Here is a 24,191-nt window from a genome sequence, read left to right on the forward strand (position 1 = left end):
ATTTGGACTCCACTCGCCACTTTAAGGGGAACACGATCAGGCACGTCGGGTACGGATTCGGGTACAGCCTCGGGTTCCCCATAATTCCTCTTTCTTTCTTTTTTTTTTTTATAATAAATGTTGAAATTGAAAATAATGCAAAGTAAATAAACAAATAAAAAGACACCTTTAGGACTTCCTCCCAAGTGAGCTTGTTTTAAGTCACTAAGCTTGACTCTTCATGCTCCTTAAGCATGGGTTTTAGGAGGGAGAGGTTCTGAAATCCTCTCCACTGGGATAGACTGGCTCAACCAATCTTCCTGGGATAGACTGGCTCATCCAATCTTCCTGGTCTTGTCCTGGTTCCACAGCAAATGTAGTGTTAACTTCTTTAAGATGCTTGACTATTCTTTGCTTTGTTTTGGTAGAAAAGACTTGAACATCAATAGTTGGCCTTTTAATTCCTTTCTTGACGCCAAACTCTATCTTGAAATGCTCTCCATGCTCAATTCTGATATTGCCTTGTTTCACGTCAATCATTGCTCCTACTGTTGCTAAGAGTGGTCTCCCTAGGATTAGTGGATCGTCCGGTTCCTTATCCATATCAAGGATCATAAAATCAGTAGGAACTTCCACTCTTGCAACCATGAGAGGCAAGTTTTCCAGGATACCAATCGGATGTCTGATTGTTCTATCAGCTAGAACCAAATATAGACTACTCGGTTTAAAACTGCTGATAACGACATGATGTTGACTGAAGCTCCCAGATCGCACAAGCAATTGTTGAAAATCCTAAGGCCTATTGAACATGGCAGAGTCAAAGAACCAGGATCCTCCAATTTTTCCTCAATCCGCAGATCAGGATCAAAATACACCCCACTCCTCATAATTGCATTACCAATGTCCTTGACAGATTCTTTAACTTCAATCTCTAGCTGAGCTGTCTCTTTGATGATTTTCTCTCGAAGTTCGTGTGGTGGCAAGAGCTTAGGAAGTGGAGCTTTTCGCTTGCGCATACGCTCTGCAAGCGCCTCTAATTGGATTTCAAGAGCAGCCTTGAACCTTTCTTCTAATTTCCCTTCTTCAGCGATAGGTAGTTGAGGTTGATCTATCATCTGAACATCTACTCGATGCATCATCTGATCACCATCATCGGGTGTGTCGTTGGGTTCAGCCTCGGTGGTTCTTTGTTTTGTGATTCTCCAACCAGTGCTCGATTGTCAACTCGATCGGTCTCCTCGGGTAAAGGCTCGGATTCGTACTCGGATATGTAGTACTGGTACTCATTCATCCCATAATGATCTGTAGCCTCCCCATCTTGAACATCACTTTCCTCAGTGATGTAGTCCTCAAAGTCATCATCAAGAAAGATGGCTTGGGCGATTGCATAGTCCTTTGGGTTCTGAACAGCTTTACTTGGAAGCTGGTTGATTTTTGGAGGTGGTTTGTTGGTGTGGTGGCCTTCTAGGTATCACAACTTAGTGTTGAGAGAATCATACTTAGCTGCCAGGTCATTATACCCAGAATCAATCTTGTTGCTCATCTCCGCGAATCGTTTGGCATTGTCCATTGCAGCCGATGCTTGACTCTGTATCATATGCTGAATGAATCCGCGTATTTGTGCGTCTTGGGATTGGTTCTATGGGCCTTGTTGTGGTTGGAATCTAGGTAGTGCAATTGGTTGGTGGTAGTTGCCCGAGTAATGCTGCTTAGGAGCATAGCCTTTATTGTATTGAACAAAAGGCTTTTGCTGGCTTTGGTTCCCTTGTACAGCGGATGGGTAGACTTGGTCTTGAGGATTAGCAACATTGGGGTTACAGTAGGATAGATTCGGGTTTGGTTTTTAGTTGTTGTACCCCTTGTGGTAGCCTCCTTGGTTGTAGATGTAGTTCACATCCTCAAGTTGAGCATTCTCCCCTTCATGTTGCACAAACTGCTCCTCTTGAGAGATGGCATGACATGCTGCTGCTGGTTCAGGAGTTTATCTAGCTTGTCATTGAGGACTTTCATGTCTCTCTTGTACTTGGCATCCTCTTCGCCACTAGATCGCACAATGCGATCATATTCCTCATTGTAGTGGCCATCAAATTAAGCTAAGTTCTCCACTAGTTCCCAACCTTCATCGACATCCTTGTTGAGGAAGTTACCATTGCTTGCGGTATCCAAAAACATCCGTATCTTAGGGACCACTCCTCGGTATAGTGTACTCAGCAATGAAGCATTGCTGAATCCATGATGAGGGCACCTACTTGTGTATCTCTTGAAACGTTCCCAAGCTTCACTGAACGTTTCATTGTTCTTCTGAACAAAGCTGAAAATATCATTTCGCAGCCTTGCCGTTCTGGTGTTGGAAAAGAATTTGACCAGAATCGCCTTCTTGTATGCTTCACAGGTGGTGATGGACTCCTTGGGGAGTGATTTCTCCTAGGTGTGTGCTTTGTCTCTCAAAGAAAATGGGAAAAGCCGGCGTTTGAATTCATCTTCACTAACTCCATTTATCTTAGTTAGGCCACAGAACCTATCAAACTCATCCAAATGGTCCAATGGGTCCTCCATTGGCAGTCCATGAAACTTATTGCTTTGTATTATCTGGATGAGACTACTCTTGATCTCAAAGTTGTTGTTCTGGACTGCTGGTGGTACAATGCCATGTCTTTGAGTCTGAGTAGATGGAGCATCTCCTGCTCCCATATTGGTCCTCTCTTGAGGAGCTGCTAGACCGTTCTGATAATTCATTTCCTCCTAAATTGTTCGTTTGTGCGGTTTTGAACTAGTTGTGGAAGGAGTAACCTTGGTCTATTGATGTTGTCGATGAAAGGACTCAAGTTTCTGCTACCCTTGGATCGTGTTTGCATGCACAAGCAAGCAACTGAGTGTTTACACGAGGGTCAACTCGATCAAGGTGATCGAGTGACGAGTCGGGTGGGTACTCAAATTGTACCTGAAATGCAAAACAATCAAACACGAAAGTAAACAAATCAGTACCGAATTAAAATGTAATATAGAACTTGATCTAGCAAGTGCTGAAATCCTAAACGTAGCAAATTTTTTAAATTCAACTAAATGGCAACGGCGCCAAATTGATAGTAGGATTTTCACTCAGGGTATCAATTCCCTATGCAGTTGTAGTACAAAGGGTTATCAATCCAAATGGTTGGTATGCTAGTAGATGAGATATGATCAGAACTATGCAAGTCAAGTCAAGCAGTCAATGGGTTTGATCTAACAATACTAAAATAAACAAAAGAAAGCAAATAAACGAGAACCAGACGATCTAAGCACTCGATGCAAGCATTCGAGTAAAGGATCGGGTGGGGTGATGGAGTAAAGAAGATGAGTATGAGCAGCTCGAAGGTATACTCGAAGCAGGTGATCGTATACATGATCGGGTAAGGGATCGAGTTATGAATAAAATGTAAACAATCTAAATAAGAAAGCTCCTAAGGATGGGGTACTCGACTCCTAAGTGTTCCTAACCAGTACGGATGTCTTACATTCCTCAAGCAAATATTCCATAGACAATGAATCTCTAAAATCTTGTTAAAACACTCTCGTGAAAGAAACAATCAACCTTAATCACTCCCCTACCCAACACTCGTTGGAGAAACATGACCAAGCAGGCAATACAAACCGATTCATTATTTTCTATTAACTCATTACATATCTAATCTCTTAGGCTAAGTGAGTAAATCTCTAGCATTGATTGATTCAAGCATTTCATCTACACCTCTCGATGGTAAAACACCCTAGTCCTAATTTCAACCTCTCGGTCTGTTGATAGCATTAAGAACATCAAGCTAGAAGGAAATTTATATAAAATAAACATTCAAGCTATGACATCCTAACCGATCAAGAACACATATTTGTTTATCCCATCCCTAGAAACTTTATTTCACTACTCAGATCTCATGGTAGAAAGCATAAAAACACAAATGAATGAAGATTGCATTGTATTGAAAATAAGATAATAGTAAGGAAGTACAGAATCGTAACTAAAAAAAACAGCAAAAAAAAACGAAATCAAATCCTAACAAAGTAGAAAAAGTGTTTGTGTCACTCATTCTCTCTCTCAGAAGCTCTCGCTCTCTATTCTGAGTGTATGCGGCGTGCTAGGGCGAAAGGAAGAATATGGGGGTTTATATATGGAAACCCTTTTAACTTAGCTGCTCAATCCTGCCGGAGGGTCTGCTCGATGTGGTGCACGAGTATATGGTCAGGTAGTTCCTCCGGTAGGTCTTCGGGTTGTTCTTCTTGCTCGTGGATCCTATTTGATCGGGTTGAGGTTCGGACTGTTCTTCTTGCACAATAGCTCCTTAGGGTACATGCTCGGGTTTGACCTTGTTTTCCCCCAATTTAGGCGCTAAAGCACATTTTTTCATCCAAAATGCACAAATGCAACAATGCAACATCCTAAATGGCCTAAACGGAAATTTCTACAGTAAAGGATCTAATAATGCTAAGGTTAGGGTATATATGATGCAAAATATGGACAAAAAAGAGTGTCTAAATATAGAATTCAGGAAAAGTAAGCTCCAAAGTTCTCGTCTGAATTTGGTCATCTCTCTGACTTTTCACCATCACTTAACTAACCACCATTCACATCTGTTAAATTCCTCCAGATTCAAAGCTTCCCCAACCATGGCTTAGTGAAAAATATTACACTGAAGCATCTCCAAATTCGAACCTGAGCAATGCATCAATTATAAGAAACAATAAATCTCACGACTCCAAACACTATTGTTTTTGACTAAGCTCTACACAACCTTCTTATTTTCAATAACCAATGTGGAGGTGTGTGTATGTACAAGAGCTCGGCGATTGCGACAAGCAATTATGTTAGGCAAACGCAAGACGAAGAAACAAAAAGGTAGAACGAAATAATCTTATTTCCAATGTTTTTTAAGCCCCATTACTGCATGTTTCCCAAAATCATTTTAGAAAATCTTGAAAGCAGATATTTCAGACCTTCAAAATTTGATTCAACCTTTTCTTCATCCCACAACCAATCTGTTCTTGAATACTTTATGTTTTACCTTCTCTAACACCTATAGAAACTTACTAATATACCTTCTCAAAAAAACAGCAACCAATACACAAGGTGAAACTTCTTCCACCGGTATTTTCACATGTCAATTTTGTGAGGCCCTGCTCTTGAGATCTGAAACAAAAAAACAAACCATATGTTGTCAACAAGGTCATGTTAGATTACCAAGAGTCCATCCAACACCCCCATAACTTGAGAAGCTGTACCATGAATCATCAGATTTATGTTGTAACATCCGTGTAATCAATTCAATGCTAGTGTTCACATCAATTGGTGGTAAAGTTGATCACACAGTGACAAACACACAAGGACCCTATACTTACAAAATTCATGGCCAAAATTACCATTCCATTGGGTTTCTATTACCAGAGAATGGAAAGCACCCTGTTTTCTACAGCTTTACATTTTTGACACAAGAAACGAAATTAAAATCTTATGCAGAAGATGACAGCGTCAGGAAAAGGGAAACCGGTTGACTAAGAGATTGTTGGTATCCTGGAATGATGGTAGATAGAATCAATGAACTGGCAAAGGTTTTAAGAAAAGCAAAGGATAGATATGAAGATGGGGAATGCAGTGAATTCAATATCAGATTGGTCAATCAAGCAAAGAAAGGAAAACAATGACTTACCTACTGCTGATGAGATAGCTGGTTTGATAGTTGGCGATTTCAGTACAGCTACTTTAGGACGTGATGTTATCCTCCAATTTAAGTCTTCGGAATTACAAAGGATAAGTGATCTTCATCCACTTTATATGAGTCTTCAGTACACTTTACTCTTTCCCTATGGTGAATCTGGATATGATGAGGACATCACATATGTCTCGTCCCCATAGAGACAAGTTAAGAGGTCATACATGACCATGAGAGAATACTATGCTTACCAGATTCAAACACGCTTATTGGAAGGTATGAAAATTGCCAAGGGAGGAAGATTATTCCATCAGTACATTGTTGATGCCTACACAACCACAAAACAAGAAAGACTTTGTTACATAGCTCTAAATCAAAAAAAAAGAGAGAGCTGATTTGTATAACAATGTGTATGATGTTGTAGATAGTGGAGAAACAGATGCTAAACATATTGGAAGAAGAATCATATTGCCATCAAGTTTCAATGCTGGCCCACGATATATGGTTGAGAAATACCAGGATGCAATGGCTATTTGTAGGTGGTTTGGAAAACCTTACTTATTTATCACCTTCACAACAAACCATAATTGGCCAGATTTTACATAACATCTACAAACATATACTACTGAAGGATCAAACTCAAGGCCTGATCTCCAATCCAGAGTTTTCAAAAAAAAACTAGACGAGATGCTCGCCGATTTTAACAATGGGAGTCTTCTTCCCGGTTCCAGTGGCAGATATTTTAATTAATATAAATCTATCACTTTCATATACTCACTTATTAAAGCGTAAATACCTAACTAAAGTTCAATTTTGTATTAAGCAGTAGGGTACACAATAGAGTTTCAAAAACGAGGCTTCTCACATGCACACATCATACTATTGCTAGAAGGCAATAGCAAAAACCCATAGCCAGCTGTTACTGATAAATTCATTTCAGCGGAATTACCAAATAAGGAAATAGACAGTGATGGCTTTCAGCTGGTAGAGCAGCATATGATACATGGTCCTTTTGGTTTAGATAGACCGTATTCACCATGCATGGAAAAATGGTATTTGCACCTCACAACGTCAACCTGCTGAAAAAGTATATGGCCCATATCAATGTGGAGTGGTGTTGTAAAACAACCGAAGTTAAGTATCTATTCAAATATATAACTAAAGGTGTTGACAAAGCAACATTTGTGATTGTGAGACCAAGAAAAGGGGGAAAAAAGGTTGGACAAAGAAGAAGCAGTTTGGAGAAACTTGTTGATAAAATCAGTGAATACCTTGATTGTCGGTATGCCTCTGCATGCGAAGCAGTTTGGAGAATTTTTGCTTTCCACATCCACTACCACAAGCCAGTGGTCATATGCCTACATAGACTTTTATTTGACCAGTTGCAACGTCTGGAGAGCATCATTAGGAGAGAAGATGTAGAAAAGACAATGTTGACTGAATGGATGGCCACAAACAAAAGAGAGAAAGATCACCTGATGTAGGATACATTTCAGAAATCAAGGCCTACGACCTCACATATATGGAATTCCCTAAGTATTATGTATGGAACACTACAAAAACATGGACAAGAAGGAAACAAGGTTTTGCTATTTGGAGGATTGTACATATCCACCCATCAGCTGGTGATTTGTTCTATCTCAGAGTACTATTGAATATTTTCAAAGGTGCCACATGTTTTGATGACATTAAGACAATTGCTGGAGTATTATATGCAACAAATAAACAAGCCTGATACATTAGAGGACTACTAGACGATGATAAAGAGTGGCATGATGTTCTTAAAGAGTTGGCACAATGGGCAACAGCGTATCAAATCAGGTATCTATTTGTCACATTGCTCCTCAATTGTGAAATAGCTAATCCTCAAGAACTTTGGAACAAGAACTGGAGATACCTAGCAGAAAATGTGCAACATAACCGAGACAGCTATACCTAAATGAAGGGAAGTTGGAGCAATATGCTTTGATTGAAATTGAGCAGCTATTAATGGAGAATGATAAGTCTCTGACTAATTTCCGTGATATGTTGTTGCCTGACAAGGCAATTCTGAAAAGAATCAGCCTGAGTTGCTTGACAGAAGACCTCCAATTTGACATCGAGAAAGAGAGGGATGAACATGGGAGATTTTTTCAACTTTGAATGAAGATAAAAAAAAAATATAAGATGCAATCCTGATTTCCATCGAAGATAAGGCAGGCAAAATGCTCTTCCTACAGGGACCAGGAGGCATCGGGAAACAGACCTCTACCAAACAATTATTGCTAAGCTGCAATCAATAAGCAAGATTGTAATCCCAGTCGCATCTTCTGGAATTGCGGCTCTGCTCCTGCCTGGCGGAAGAACGGCTCATTCACGCTTCAAAATTCCAAAACCTCAACGAAGGGTCAACATGTGAAATCAAGTATTGAACAATGCTAGCGACCCTAATTAGAAAGGCTGACTGGCACATAGACACGCGTTTGAAGCCGTAAATCATACCATCAGAGACCTGATGGCATTAGACGACAAAACTGCAGTAAACAAGTCGTTCGATGGTAAAACAGTTCTACTAGGAGGAGATTTCAGACAGATATTACATGTGGTTCACCTAGGAAGTCGTCAGGACACCATACAAGAATACTTAAATCGATGACATCTTTGGACTGCCTGTCAAATTTACAAACTAACAATAAACATGAGGCTAAACAAGTTTGATGCAGATTTTGCAGCTTGGATTTTACAAGTGCGAGATGGAAACTCAATGTTAGCAAGCACAAACCCTGAAGAAAATGTTGGAGGGTGCAGAATAGCTACGGATGAAGGTTTAATGCTACCAAACAGAGGGAACCGCCTAGCAGCAATTTCTATTGCTGCATATCCAACGTTCTCTCAATCATTCAAGGAACGACACTACCTAACGGAGAGGGCAATCCTAACTCCTAGGAATGAGACTGTCCGTGAAATAAATGAATACCAGCTATCCATGGTGCCAGGTGACAGTAAGGAATATTTAAGCTCAGATTCTCTCCAAACAGAGCTTGCACCACGTGGAGACTGGAGTAACTTATACACAGTCGAGTATTTAAACTCTCTAGATTTTCCAGGTTTACCAATCCAAGAAATTTGCTTGAAGTAGGGGTACCAGTAATGCTCCTCCGAAATCCTAACCAGAAAAGGGTTATGCAATGGTACACGTCCAATTGTCACCAGACTTGGTCTAAAGATAATAGAGGCAGATATACTCACTGGCACTCATATTGGTGAAAAAGTCTTCATCCCAAGCATTGTCTTGTCTCCCAATGACACCAAGCATCCTTTCACCCTACGAAGAAAGCAACTCCCAATAATAATGTGCTATGCAATGACGATTAACAAGAGTCAAGGCCAAAATTTGAAACAAGTCGCTCCTTACTTACCACAATGTTTACGCACAGTCATTTGTATGTCGTTCTATCCCGTGTAACTTCGAATTCTGAATTGAAAATCCTATATGCAACATCAGAGAAGAATGGTACTGAAGGGGTCATGGATATAGTCTACAAAGAAGTCTTCGACAACATAAACAGTTAAAAAGGTACACTCCTAAGTGACGATGCATTATACAGGGACAACGACCATGTACAATACCCACAACTTTGGTTTTCAAAGTACTGCTTTATATAGGGAGAAAATATACTAACTATCCTTTATATTTCTTCTCATGCCAATCGAAAGGAAAACATGCATCCATCAAAAACTACGTTGCCTATCCCACTCTAGGAAATCCTTTTATTTAAATAAATAAATATTTACAGCTGAATACATTTTTTCCTATTTTCCAAAGTTCTTAAAGTTTAATTCCAACTATCAACTGTAAAAATGTACACACAAACAACCGAGTATCATTTTGTAAACCATTTATAAACATTATGAGAAAATATAGAGAACACAAAATAAAGGCCTAAACAAACTCATGAATTATATCACTGAAAACACAGTTTATGTCAAAGTCCGCACAAGGCCCACGTTCGAGAAAACAAATGGATCAGACTATTAAAGAGAACAAAAATTAGCATCCAGAACTTGAAACGATCGATCTATTACACCTACTGAGCCTCAAACCTCAATTGCGCTTCGACTTGTAACATTTGGGAACCAAAATCTGGATTTTGGGAAGGGGTGTCGGTCGACACCAATGATTTCTTGTTCGGCAACTTTTTCGTAATTGTCGATTTGGGCCAATTTTGTTTGAGGAAACCATGTAACCGGGTTATTTAAGTGGAAGGTCGACGAAAAGGGTTTTGGGGGAAAGTTGTTTTGTCGTCGTTCCATAGTGTTTAGAGAGAAAAGATTGTTCTTGAGAGTTGGAAGCTTTTTGGAGAGATTCTAAGCTGTTTTTAGTAAGATATGTTCCTTTGGAGTGGAGATCTTGTGCTAGGAACAAAGGAGAAGGCTTCTAAGGGTTGGATTTGTCGTTGTTGGGTCAGAAATTTGCTACAAAGAGGTTAGTGCATGACCATGACTGATCTAAGCTGGAGAATCCTTTGTTTTGCTTGTTTTGTGGCTGTTTGTGTTGTTTTCTTGTGTTCTTGTGGTTGGTTGTTGTTTTCCATGAGTTTACAGGATTTAATGGTGAGTTTCAGACGGTTTGGAGGATTTTGGGAAGCGGTTGTGTGACTTTCAGCTTCGAGCTGATCGTGTCTGCGGAGTCGGTGTCGGTCGTCACCAATCTTTTCAGCAGACGGCTGATACTGGTTTTTCCTGGTTTGTTTGTGTTTGTTTGTTGTTTGTTAAACATTGGCTTCTCAATTGCTTGTGTGTATAGCCCAGTAGATGGCAGGTTTGCCTCACTATGTATTTGTGATAATACTTATGTACCTCAATTTTTGTTTGTGGCGATGAGGATGATCTAGGGTCTCGTTTTTGTGTTGTTGGTTGTGATATTGATGTTGGAACCTTGAATAAAGTTATGCTAGGTTGATGGTTAGAATGGTTAGGAATGATATGGTTTTCATGATATGTTGGCTTGTATTGTTGGTTTGTTTCCGCTGTGTAAATTTGTTGTTGGTTTAATGATGGCTTGTGGTGTGGGTTGGTTTAATAAAGTAGTATCGGATGCTTAATTAATTATATATTGCATTATTAAAAAAAAAAACCGGTCAGGTTGTTTTAGTTTGGTATCAGAGCTTATAGGGTTCTACGATGGTTAAGTGGATGGTTTAGAGCGTTCTAGGGATTTAATTGGTTGAATTGATCTCTATGTTGGTTGATGCTTGATGTTATGGTATGGAGTCCTAGTATCATACTCTTCGAGCCTTCAATGAGATTCCACAATAATATGTGTGTGCTTTGTGTGTGCTTTTGAATTGTATGCTTAGCCTTCTGTTCTGGGTACTGTAGATGGTTAGAGGTGGTGCTGTTGCTGGTCGTGTTCACGGACGTGGTCGTGGACGTTGTCGTGGTAGGGGCATAGGCCCAACGGTTAGTATTACCGTGGATCAGAGTGTGACAACTAGGGGTGTTGGCGAGTCGCAGGGCTTCCAAGAGGGGTCTATGAGTGTTGCCGGTGGGGGTACCGATAGGACCGGACGCGATGGACATGTACGAAGGACGTGGAGATGTCTCGGACAAACAGAGAAAAGGAAATTTCGGAGAATGGCCTAAGTAACTTGTACTTAATGTTACCAAGACACAAAAGGTCCAGAACCGAAGAACGGATGGGAACCGTTGGAACATCCAGACTAATGGTGAATCATGATTGATGTGATCATGGATGGGGCTAAGGAGGATGAGCTTGTAGCTGAGCTTGAAGCTGAGGAACATGTAGCTGAGCTTGAACCTGAGGAGCTTGTAGCTGAGAAACCATTGCTTGTACCTGAAGGACCAATGACTAGAGCAAAAGCTAAGAAGCTAAAGGATGCACTAAATGGGCTTATTCAAGAGCTTATGGTCAAAGAGAGCATTGGAAAAGCTATTGGGGATGATACCTATCAAGTCTAGCTCACTTTGAACCTAATTCAAGTCCAAGAAAGCCCAAAATAATCACTTTATTTTGTGGTCAAAGAAGAGTGACGAAAATTGAGATACATGCACCTAGAGTCACTTTGGAGGAAGGAATACATGCACAAGAATTGGGTCTTCATTCAACCATCTATCTTAATTGTTCTTTTTTAGTTTTAAGACTAGTTAATACTTGGCTTTGTTACCAAGTTTTCTTATCCTATATAAACTCATGTAAGATCATTGAAATAATCATCCAACTTTTTATCAAAACCTTTTCTTTTTGAGAGTGATTCTCTTCTGTTCTTTGTGAACAAAACCGATTGCTTGGTGTGATTCCAACAATCAAAACCGACTACTTGGTGTGATTCCGATAGTCAAAACCCCGATCTCCTTGGTGCGAGGCTGAGAGATCCGATCTTTTTTGGTGCGAGGCTGAAAGATCAAACCGGTATATCAAGAGTCTTTCCGCAACTCTTGTGCGACCATTCATTCCACCATCCTTATTCTTGAGGCTTCGTCGTCTTTAGAATCAAGGTGTCTCTATCAACCAACTCGAAGGTGTCGAATCCTTGGGAGGATCATATCAATGATCGATAAAATTGGTGAAAGAACAAAGGAAGGAAAAAGAAAGTAATGGCTATGGAAAAATGGTGCGTGGGACGTAAGACGGACCATGGGAACGGAATGGCTGTGTACCAGTCAGACGGACGATGTACCACAGACGACGGACGGATTGGACGTACAGGATAGGAGGTCCAAAGAGAGCCGAGAAATACCGATGGCATGGACAAGAGGTCCAAAGAGAGCCGAGAGATACCAGAGTCACGGACAGGAGGACCAAGGACTGCCGAGGAAGTAGACTTGCGGACGAGTGAGTTGTCTTTGCGGACAGGTGTATGAAACATATCTTCTTTTTGTGGTGTGGGTATGTAGGTGGAATGCAAGGTGGAAGAGGTTTCAATTCTATTATGCAGTTGTAGTATAAGAGATGTTAATCCATAAAGTGTGTGATGTGCATGCAATCAGAATGTGAACAGTAATCCAAGTTAAGCCAAGTATGAAAGTGGCTTTGGTAAAACAGTTTGAAATTAAATGCAGAAAGGAAAATGCTTGAAATAGAAATTCAATGCAAGTAAGCAATGCTGAAATTAAACTAAAAGAAGTAAAAGCAATAGATAAAACAGTAAAGATGCAGAATTAAAATGGAACAGAAAATAAAGGAACAACTTGAAGGTGCTCGATCAAGCACTCGACCGTGTGAATGGTCGAGTGACTAGGTCAAGTGGGTTTTGACGAAGAACAGATGCAATCTTGACAAACTTAAACTAAGACAAATGCAATGAAACAGGAAGATATGCGATAAGTAAACAATCAAATGGTTAAGAAGGCTTCTAGAGATGGATTCATGGGCTAGTGTTCAGGCTGTAGCTATCTAAACTGTTCAACAAATCTCAATCTAACATGAGCTATCTCTAGACAATGATCTTAATGACTCACTAATCCACTCTCATGACAGAAGTGATCAAGTTACAGTAACATCCTAACCCAACACTCATTGGTGAAACCATACTGAACAGGCTTTAAACACCAGACCATTACTTGTCAAAAACCACCTTGTGCAACCAATCTCATGAGACAAGCATGATGATCTCCAGTATTGGTTTTATCTAACAACCTAGACATTGGTGTGATGCTAGGAAGCTTAAGATCTGCTCTTACCCTCTCAGATATAAGAACAGCTTAGAGCATACCCAACCCAGAAGAGATATTTAAACAAGCAAGCTTAACCATTCCAGACTACCACAGCCCTAAACCAGCCTAATCCATCTCCAGAATCCTAAATCACAACTCAGATGAATAAGACATGATGATGATGAACATAAACCTAGAAAATGATGAAACTAGCATGATAAGCAAGATGAAATGATGAACAACAACTTAATATAAAGAAGCAAACTCAGATTCTCAATACAGTGGAAGTTATGGAACTTACAAAGTACAGAAATCTGAGAGAAAACAGTAAATAAAAGGTGCAAATCAGTAAATAAATCCTAAAAACCCTTAAGGGGTAAGAACTAGGTTTTTTGGTGGCTACAGAGACTTTTTTACATAAAAGAGGACTTTTTGCGGCCATGGGGTACAAAGAGTATATATAGAGGGGGAAGGAAGCCCTAATTTGGCTACCAGACAAAATAGCATGGCAGCTCGATGTACTCGACCTGATGTGGTCGAGTGCCCTTGGTCGAGTGGGTTTCCTTCTGCTTCCCACCAGTCGAGTCTTGAGTTCCACACGGTCGAGTGTCTCCCATCCAAACGGTCGAGTGTCTCCCATCCAAACGGTCGAGTGCTCTATGTTTTGTTGGTTTTCTTCTTGATTCATCTCCTATTCACTCCATTGATTGCACTCTCCTCATCCCAGATGCTATTTCCATGCTTCTTGAGTCTAATTCACCTGTTTAAACAAGGAAATGCAAATGCAATGCAAATCCTACTCTACTGCACAAACAGTCCTTAACTTATATGAAAGTGACAAGATAGGCTGATAAAACATGTAAAAGATGTAAATAAACAGTGGTTAAACATGGTAAAATATATACATATCAATGTACTTGGGACGCAAGAGAGACGCGAGAAGTCGAGGAAGTGGAAGAGTCTCTGGATGGGGGAGAGATGCCACATATTGACAGATTAAGCCTTCTCCACCAGCGTTTGAGATGCACGCGCGCATGGGGGAGAGTGCATGCAAATTTTTTGACACTTGTCAAACCAAAATTGCCACTTGATAGAGCTTGAAGTCGAGTGAAGGGGCTGTAAATACTCCTCTTTGGCTTCTCATTTACGACATTCACTCTCTCAAAATACCAAATCTTTGCCAAATTTTTTCTCTGAAGTCTTTTAGAGAGAAAATCTCTTGATTTCGAGTGAGGCAGAGGAAAAGAAGATCTCAGCGGTGAGAAGAGCTAAAGATCAAGGGGAGGTTCTGTCAGATTGGCGTGGTGAGGTGGAGTTCTAATTAAGCCGAAGATCTTCAAAGCTAAGGTGAGTTGTGGTTTTAAGGGGATGGGAGCTGTGTGAGCTCTCTAGCTCTTGCATCGGCCCTTGTTGCTGTCATTGAGTGTTGCATGTAGTTTTTGCATGTAGATCTATAGATTGCATGTAGACTAAGGGGGATTTGAAGCATTCTTGGGGGAGAATGGCTTGATCTTATACTAGATGCAAGTGTGAAATGCCTTGCATGCTAGATCTAATGATTTTAAAACTTGAAATTGGGTGATAAATAATTTTAGAACCTCTTGGAAGTGTGAAATGCCTTGCATGATGGATTTCTACATTTTTATGAGTTTTCCAAGGGTAGAAATATTTTTTTAAAATCACATGCATGTGTGAAATGCCTTGCATGTGTGAAATGCCTTGCATGTTGAGTTTTAGAGTGGAAATAATTTTAAAAATCTCATGCAAGTGTAGAATGCCTTGCATGATCGATTTTGGGAATTTTGGGGTTGAGAAATGCATGTTAAAAATTATAATTTAATTTTGCATAATTTTTAGGGAGGTTAAACTCTTAGATCTGATGGGAGATCTGTCTAGGAAAAAGGAGAACCAAAGGAATTCAACATTTCCACTTCCATTAACCACTCATTTCGTGAACTAGTATATCATAAAAGATATGTTAATGAATCTCATATACCTGTAACAGATTCTACACTCCTTTCGTCAGTAAAGTTGGCTTTGCGGCAGCTTGTTTTCTCCTTGTAGCATGCCAATGTGTCAACATATTCTGAACCGCTTCTAATAACTCTACAATGGGGTATGCTCTAGCAGGATTCAGTACTTTGTTAAAGGATTCTGCAATGATGCTCGTAGTGAAGTTGTACCTATCACCATGAAAGTGTGCCCTGCTCCACTTGGATACATCTGCACGCTGCAAGTAAGCATGCAGTTGCGGATTCGCTTCTTGAATTTGCTGGAAGGTTTTTTCGAAATCAACTATTCGGTATGCTGCAGCTGCTTTTTTAACAAGACGGAATGTTTCCATCCCACTAAATCTCTGAATAATATTCTTGTGAAGATGATAAGTGCAGATTCCACGACTTGCCAGGGGGTATACTTTACCGATAGCTTTACCAATAGATTTATGCCGGTCAGATATCAGTGCCCTTATATCTTCACATAGATAAAGCCCCTATATCAACACCACAAATTATATTACAGTTTCTTATTAAATTTACCTCCATGACGACAACCCCTACACCTATTATAACTAATTCATAAACACTTATACAAATCATGGAATTATATTGTACCCCCATACACATTAAAAAGACTGCATTGTAAGTATTAATGTCTCCCACTTGTACACCATAGCGGAGGTTGAGTGCTTCCCCGACAAGATTTGGCACAACAGAAACTCCTACACCACCAACATAATCCTTGTATAAATGACCTAGGATTGGTGGTGTAGCATTACGGCTACGGCTTACCGTGCCATAACAGAGCATGTATGTTCACGAGAATATTTGCGAATATGCAGCGCCGACGAATCCCCAATTGTTGAAGCTCGTAGTCTCCATTTACAACCTTTTACCCAACACTCTACGATTAGCAAAGTAGACGTTGATGCACGAACATTGCAATCATATTTTTCTAATAAGCTCAGCAATCTAAGTCTTGCCACCAAAGTAGCTTTGCTATCAAACTTATTCCCTACAGCTATATCACCACCTCCATTTTCTATTTTGCAAACCTGCTTCTCAATTGCATCAATTTCGGAGTTAGTGTTGCAGGTACAGAGATTTGATTCTTTGTTACACACCTTTTCCTCTCTACAACACCCACCACCACGTTCGTCGTCCAATGATTCCTCTCCTACTTCTGGGGCGAAATTGAAGTACAGCCGATAGTCTTCATCCCCTGAACTTGCACCATCGCTATCGTCCCATTAATCAAACCTACTATTCTCCTCGTCATCTGCTTCTTCGTCTCCTACATCCTTTCATAGATTATATTCACCGTCTCCATTCCGACCCTCGTACTCTTCATCTTTCTTTCTCATTTCCTCTGCCTCTTCTACAAAATCCTCTACAACGACTTCAGGCGTTTTTGGTTTAGGCTCTGTGTTGTTCGGTTCACCAGATTTCTCTTTAATTTGAACACATAGCCGGACGGGTTCACCTCTGCACTGTATGAGATAATTTTGAAACAGCCTACCATTCGAAACAATCACCGGTGGCATATCGCATCCACTTTTTTAAAATCTCTCTAACATATAGCTAAGTTGTATTCCAGAAGTTCCTTCACAGAGACCAAAGTCATCGAACACCATAGCAGTAAAGTCTTCAAACTTGGTTTCTTTATCAAAATTAATATTAATGCACCCTTTGTTAATATCAACATCAAACAACCATCGCTTTGTGTCTACCCTCCACCTCTCACAGACAAAAACGATATCTTGCTCTTGCATTTGTGTACCCAGAGGAAGGATTTCAGAAACTGAGTAGGAAAAACATGTTTGCTCCAGGAGAAGAACAGAACACAAATGATTTCTCTGCCCCAACTATAAGACTATCGCAACTCTATATTGCCTTTGCAAGCTCAAACTAATTCGTAGTATTCTGGTAAGACTTACAACTGTCACAAATGCCTACTTAATCTATCACAAATTATAAGTCTACCAGTACACTATTACAACTATTTCAAAAAACATTGTAAGTATACCAAAAATATTTGTTAAGGACTAAGTCTGTCAAATATATCTGTTGCAACGGGTCTTTATTCTATCATAAATATCTTCCCTTCCTTTTAAGTCTATCGATCTACCCGCTCAAAAAATAAGTCTATCATCAAAGGCAATTCCTCTACCAACTTAATCTACCGCCATCATATATCTATCTCATTAATCTACCTTTAACTTAAGTGTACCATCACTAAAACTAAATATACCAATTAAATCTAACGTACCCCTTCACTTTGCCATCTTAATATACCAACTATATCTACCATCTTTATGTACCATCAAACAACCAGTAGAATTTCTTCTAGTTCCCAATGTTTTTTTTTCTTTTAATGGCATTATTCGTAATTGCGTTTTTTTCAACACTAGTTTCACGGCTACAAAGGGTACAAAAGTTATTCTAGTAATTTCTAACAATTTTTTACTAAACAAGTAATAAAAAAATATTTTAGTAATATTATAGTAACTCTCCCAAAAAAAAATTTCAAATATAGATCGCTTCCTAAAGAAATAAAAAAAAAATTAACACGCATGTTAATTGAGAAAGAAATAATCTAAACATGCTATTGAGATTGTCATTGTTTCCGAAAATCTGAAATCAAATAAGAAATAAGAATCTAAAAAATCAACAATAGCTCTAACACAATAACTCAGATTCTACCTTAACAACCACATCACAATTGTCTTCATGCATTGTTGACGAAGATCATTACACCATCTACTATGGACCACATTTTGAAATCTTTATCCAAAAAACTCTTCTCCACAACAAGTTTAACCTCCCATAAACGTCCAATACACTCTTTGCAAATTGGAAGAAGGGAAATTATAACTTTTTGAAAGGGAGAGACATGATCTTCAAGTTCCTCATAGGAAGATAAACACACACTTATTCACTATGGATCACATGGGGAACTCTTTATTAAAAAAACATTTCTACCACCCTCACAACAATGTTAATCTCAATTAGGTTTCCAATTAGATATTCAAAACCCACTCACGATTAAAAATGTAATGGGTTAATTTAAGAACTTAAAGTCATATGTTCGTATATGAACTCAAAGACAAAATGGATACACAATAACGTAGGGATAATTGCAATGTTCGGTCATGTTCATCAAATTTATAGTTCAGTGAATTGGAAATTTGAATTCATATATATCATCATGATTGTACCCAATGTTCAAATTATGTATAACTTAAAATTATATGTGAGGATTTAATCATGATCACCATCTCAAACGTATTAGGGTTATAGTCTATAGAGGAACAAAAAAAAAATAACACGCCTACGAAATATATTCATGCCTATATTCAAAACTCAAAGGGAAAACAACATTCATTAAAAGTATATTTTTTAAGAACATAGATATTTTTAACTATATTATTTCATTATGATTTTAAAAAAACTTCTTCTACGTTCAAATATTTCACATGTGAAACGTAAGTTTTCTTACACTTAATATATATATATATATATATATGTATATATATATTATTACAGATCTTGGTTGTCAAAAACGGATTTTGGATCACATATAATAATTTTATGCATCATAGAATCAAATTATCTCGCACATAGTGCAAGTTGTTACTTAATAAATCAATAATGGATTGTATGTTTTTTTTTTTTTTTAATTTATCGAGATATTAATCATTAGCTGTCTGCCCAGTAACAAATGGTGTAGCTCACGCTGTCTCGCTGATTAAGGGGGATCAGTCGGAGAAAGCTTCTGTTATGAGTTATAATGGAGCAGTCATGGCTGAGGGGAGGAGAAATACGGGTTAGGCTGGGCCTTTCAGGGGAAGTAGTGGACACCAGTATGGTGGTCGACGGTCTCGACCTGAATACGGATTGGGAGAGTCGTCGAGGCAGAAGGGTTTTTCCAAGGGAGTCTCCAATCCGGGTATGCAAGATCAAAGAGGGAGGAATGGGTGGGGCAGCCTCGTCAACTTCAGGTTTCTGCGTTGCACTTGGTTTCAGAGGAGGTGAGGGAGCCAATTTTTGAGCAAAGAAAGCACCGGCAGGTCAAGAAGTCTCTATTCCAGGAGACTGAGGACCCAACGGTTGTTCAGGTTACTCAGGTCCAGGTTCCAATGGAGCAGGATGTTCAAGTTTCTAGTCCCCTTGAAGAGGGTCAGATTCTCGATGGTACAGAGGGTTTTGAGGAGAATGTTGTTTCCACTGTTGGGATGACAGAAACTGCTGGGGCATTGGGGGGAATTTCTTTGGACACAGTTGAGGCGGATAGGGTTCAGGACGAGAGCTCTGTCTTTGATTTGCGAGAGGAAATGGGGGAGGCCTCGTTAGTGGAGGAGAAGATCGCTGAGGATTCCGAAAGCTTGGAACAGGTAGGTTTGGCTGGGAACTCTTTGGAATCGGACACTGCTGATGCGGTTTTACATGATCCGGATACTGTTAGTGGGGGTGGTACGGTGGTCAAGATCATAGAAGATGCTGATGGGTAGACATCTGGTGTGCCAGAAGAGGGCTCTGTTTTAGAGGAAACTGAGAGTGATCAGTTGCTAATGGAGACCGATGGTGCAAAGATTGTGAGTGAGGGCATTATCCCTCCCAATGGTGAGACGGGGGTTCCAAACACAGGGGAGATAGGTGATAAAGGAAAGAAGGGGAAGGGGTTTTTGGTTCTTAGAGGGGACTCTACGAAAAAGAGGAATGCTAACATGCTTTTGTCTCCACGTCGACGTCCTCCGCCATATGGTCTGGAGGCTAGGGTAAGCGGTGTTGCTACTAAGACCCAGGAAGGGATAAAAGTTGGTCCTGGTGGGGCCAAGCCACCAAAACCAAATATCAGTAAATGAATATCCTAAGTTGGAATTGTCAAGGTCTTGGTAATAAGGCCACCATTGGTCATCTCAGAGATTTATGGAAGACACATCGGCCAGATTTTTTATTTCTTATGGAAACAAAACAATCCTTTTCTCATTTTGGAACAATTTGTTGGCCATTTTGGCTATAAAAATTTAAAAACAGTGGAACCTGTTGGTTGTAGTGGTGGTTTTGCATTATTTTATAATAAAGATGATTTTAATATTTCAATTTTATTGGCCACAAACCGAATCATTGATATTGAAGCGGTACATAATGACAAAGTTTTTAATATAACATTTATCTATGGAGACCCAATACCCAAAAATTGGGATATGGTCTGGGAAAGGTTATTGAGGATAAGTATTTTGAGATCAACACCTTGGCTGGTTGTTGGCGATTTTAATGAGTTAACAGGGAATCATGAAAAACGAGGGGGTAAAGTTAGACACGCGGCATCTTTCCGTTCATTTAACAGGATGATCCAGGATTGCGGTCTCTTGGAATTTTCTTATCTTGGTGATTACTTGTCATGGCGGGACTGGCGTGATAAGAAACCAATTCGGTGTAGGTTGGATCGGGCCTTAGGTACGGAGGATTGGCATGATCAGTTTCCGGATACGGTAACATAATAATTGCCTATGATCACTTCGGATCATAAACCTCTGGTGGTTAGTATTGGGGTCAAACGGCCGCGTGGTCGTCGGTGTTTTATGTTCGATAGGCATTGGATTGGTAAACCGGGTTTGATGAGAGCTATTTCCGAGGGTTGGGGAGCTGATGGCGATCAGGATACTCCTACTTTGGTGGCAAAAATAGGAAATTGTAGACGAGCAATATCTTAGTGGAGGAAGGCGCAGGTTCCTTTAGGGGGGGAGATGACAGAGGATCTTAAACGACAGTTGGAGGTGGCCCAGGCGGATGATGCGGTGGGTCCGGAAGTGCTTTCGGAATTAACTTCCCGATTGCGTGAGGCTTACAGGGAGGAAGAGATTTATTGGTATCAAAAAAGTCGGCATCGGTGAATGCGAGTGGGGGATAAAAATACAAGGTATTTTCACGCACAAAAAAGCAGCGGAGGGCGCGGAATCGAATATTTGGTTTGTTTGATAGGAATAATAAATGGTCTACGAAGGAGGACGCTATTTGTAATACTGCTGTATCTTATTTTGAAGACATGTTTACTTCGATCTCTCCTGATTCCTTTGAGGAGGCGTTAAGGGAGGTCGAAATGGTAATAACGGATGAGGTCAATGAGCTTTTAACAGCTCCAGTGATAGAGGCGGAGGTTCGTGAGGTTTTGTTTATGAGGCACTCGGATAAGGCGCCGGGCCCAGATGGGATGACCGCCTTGTTTTTTCAGAAGGCTTGGGCAGTTGTCAAAGCTGACCTTGTTTCCATGGTTAATCGGTTTTTTGAGGAAGGGGTTTTTGATAAGAGTTTAAATCGAACGCATATCTGCCTTATTCCCAAGGTGGCCAAGCCGACCCGGATGGCGGAGTTACGTCCGATTAGTCTTTGTAATGTGGGGTACAAGATCATCTCCCAGATTTTGTGTCAACGGCTCAAGTTGGTGTTACCTAATCTCATATCGGAGACTCAATCTGCCTTTGTGCCAGGTCGGCTGATCTTGGATAACATTTTCATTGCTCAAGAGATGTTTCATGGTGTAAGGACCAACCCGTCTTGTAAAGGGAAGTATATGGCACTTAAAATAGACATGAGCAAAGCATATGATAGGGTGGAGTGGGGTTTCGGTTGAGTAAAAGGTTCTACTGAATGGTCAACCTAATGGTTTGATTATTCCTGAGCGAGGACTGTGTCAGGGTGATCCTTTATCTCCCTATCTGTTTATTCTCTGTACGGAAGTCCTCATTGCCAATATTCGGAAGGCGGAGAGTGAAAAAAAGATAATAGGGATTAAGGTGGCTAATAAATGTCCGCCAATTACGCATCTATTGTTTGCGGATGATAGCCTCTTTTTCTATAAGGTTACCAAGGATCATTGTGGGGTTATCTTGGACATTTTAAAGCAATATGAGGCGGCCTCTGGGCATCAAATTAATTTTGATAAGTCTTCAATTCAATTTGGACACAAGGTTGATGAGGACGTAAAACGTGAGGTGCAGGAGGTGCTGGGAATATCAAATTTGGGCGGGATGGGTTCGTATTTAGGGATACCTGAGAGTTTAGGAGGGTCTAAAACGAAAGTTTTCTCTTTTGTTCGGGATCGCTTACAGAGTTGTACAAATGGTTGGACAGCGAAGCAACTTTCCATAGGAGGGAAGGAAGTCATGATAAAATCAGTGTTTTCGGTACCGACTTTTGTCATGTCCTGTTTTCGTTTACCAAAAACAGTCACGTCTAAATTGACAAGTGCTGTGGCAAATTTTTGGTGGAGTTCGAGACAGTCTGGGGGGATGCATTGGTTTGCCTGGGAGAAGTTATGTGCGAGCAAGCAGTTGGGTGGCTTGGGTTTTAGAAACGTAGATAATTTTAACACTACTTTATTGGCTAAACAATTGTGGCGACTAATTGAGGCACCTGATTCCCTTTTTGCTCGGGTTTTTAAGGGCAGGTATTATAGGAATTCAAACCCTATGGATCCTATACATTCTTATTCTCCATCCTATGGGTGGCGGAGTATCGTATCAGCTAGATCTTTGGTAAACAAAGGACTTATTATACGGGTTGGCTTTGGAGATTTCATTTCTATATGGACGGATCCTTGGATACCAGCTCAATTCCCAAGACCAGCTATGAGTAAGGGACCTTCTTAGGACCCTTTGTTAAAAATTTCACATCTTATTGATCGCCAAACTAATTCATGGCGAATGGACATGCTCCTTGAGCATTTCACTCCGGAGAATGCTGTTTTGATCAGGGAATTACCTTTGGGTAGTTCTCAGATAGCTGACTCACTAGGTTGGCACTTTACAAAGTCCGGAAAGTATTCGGTCAAATCAGGGTATGATGCGGAACGTTCGGCAAAACAGAGCTGTCAAGTGTCTTGTTTTGGGCCGGACATTTATCCGCTCCAAGCAGGTGTTTGGCGAGTGGCGTGTCCACCAAAAATAAAACATTCTATGTGGCAAGTCTTATCTGGGTGTATATCGGTTTCGGCGAACCTGAAGAGGTGGGGCATTGCCTGTGCTCGATGTGGGGCTGACGAGGAAATGGTAAACCACGCTATTTTCCGGTGTCCGCCAGCTCGACAGGCATGGGCTTTAGCTCAGGTGCCGGTCGGACCGGTTTCATTTCCTACAGATTCTCTGTATGCTAATGTGGATCATTTCTTGGGTTCTGCTAATCCGGGTGCTCAGGTTGCGGCTTTCCCATGGATTATGTGGTATATATGGAAGGCGAGGAATGCTCGTGTTTTTGAGAATATTATGAATAACGCTGAGAATGTTGTACGATTAGCGATAGGGGAGGCTTCTACATGGTTACAGGTTCAAGCAGAGGAGGATGGTGCGGATATATCACCGAATCCTAGTGCACCTAGCACTCGAGGAACAGAGCGCGTAGGGTCCCTGTCTAATGACTTCTCCGGTTATAGGTGTTTTGTTGATGGATCTCGGAAAGCGGGAGACGCATTTGCGGGTGCTGGTTGGGTGTGTTCAGCCGCTACGGAGGTTTCGCCGATGAAGGGAGCCACCAACTTCCGTCAGAGTCTTTCCCCATTGCATGCAGAAGTCGAAGCCTTTGTTTGGGCTATGAGGTGCATGATTGGTCATGATCATTGAGAAGTGGCTTTTTATACTGACTCCTCAGACTTGGTGAAGATGGTGTCTTCCCCTCAGGACTGGCTGGCTTTCAAGACCTATCTCGATGACATCAAGATGGACAAGGAGGAGTTTTCTTCTTTCTCTTTATTTCTTATTTCTGGAAATGCTAATGTAATTGCGGACTATTTGGCACACTAAGCGCGTACATCGCCGCATCATGTTTTGTTTGTAAATGATTTTCCTTCGCATTGGCTCACATGAGCTGAAAAAAAGAAAACTAA

General features: G+C 40.4%; 2 protein-coding genes, 1 non-coding gene and 1 pseudogene across 3 annotated transcripts; all 4 read left to right on the forward strand.

The window, feature by feature from the left end:
- The first annotated feature begins 2,206 nt into the window (after positions 1–2,206).
- LOC147950203 (small nucleolar RNA R71) lies at positions 2,207–2,313 on the forward strand. Its single transcript, XR_015565474.1, has one exon. It is a non-coding gene; the product is annotated as a small nucleolar RNA R71 (small nucleolar RNA).
- Positions 2,314–5,526: 3,213 nt separating this feature from the next.
- Positions 5,527–6,407, forward strand: LOC147950204 (uncharacterized; annotated as a pseudogene).
- Positions 6,408–8,334: 1,927 nt separating this feature from the next.
- LOC109128518 (uncharacterized) lies at positions 8,335–8,775 on the forward strand. Its single transcript, XM_019235174.1, has one exon. The coding sequence runs from the start codon at positions 8,335–8,337 to the stop codon at positions 8,773–8,775; it is 441 nt and encodes a 146-aa protein (XP_019090719.1).
- Positions 8,776–23,016: 14,241 nt separating this feature from the next.
- LOC147950205 (uncharacterized) lies at positions 23,017–23,928 on the forward strand. The gene has a single exon (XM_087512453.1). The coding sequence runs from the start codon at positions 23,017–23,019 to the stop codon at positions 23,926–23,928; it is 912 nt and encodes a 303-aa protein (XP_087368579.1).
- The last annotated feature ends 263 nt before the right edge of the window (positions 23,929–24,191 follow it).

The sequence above is a fragment of the Camelina sativa genome, chromosome 1, assembly GCF_030686135.1.
Source record: "Camelina sativa cultivar CO46 ecotype springtype chromosome 1, ASM3068613v1".
Classification (NCBI taxonomy): domain Eukaryota; kingdom Viridiplantae; phylum Streptophyta; class Magnoliopsida; order Brassicales; family Brassicaceae; genus Camelina; species Camelina sativa.

Coding starts and splice junctions, on each gene's coding strand:
- LOC109128518 (XM_019235174.1), top strand. CDS start 8,335: ATGAGGCTAAACAAGTTTGATGCAGATTTTGCAGCTTGGATTTTACAA.
- LOC147950205 (XM_087512453.1), top strand. CDS start 23,017: ATGGACATGCTCCTTGAGCATTTCACTCCGGAGAATGCTGTTTTGATC.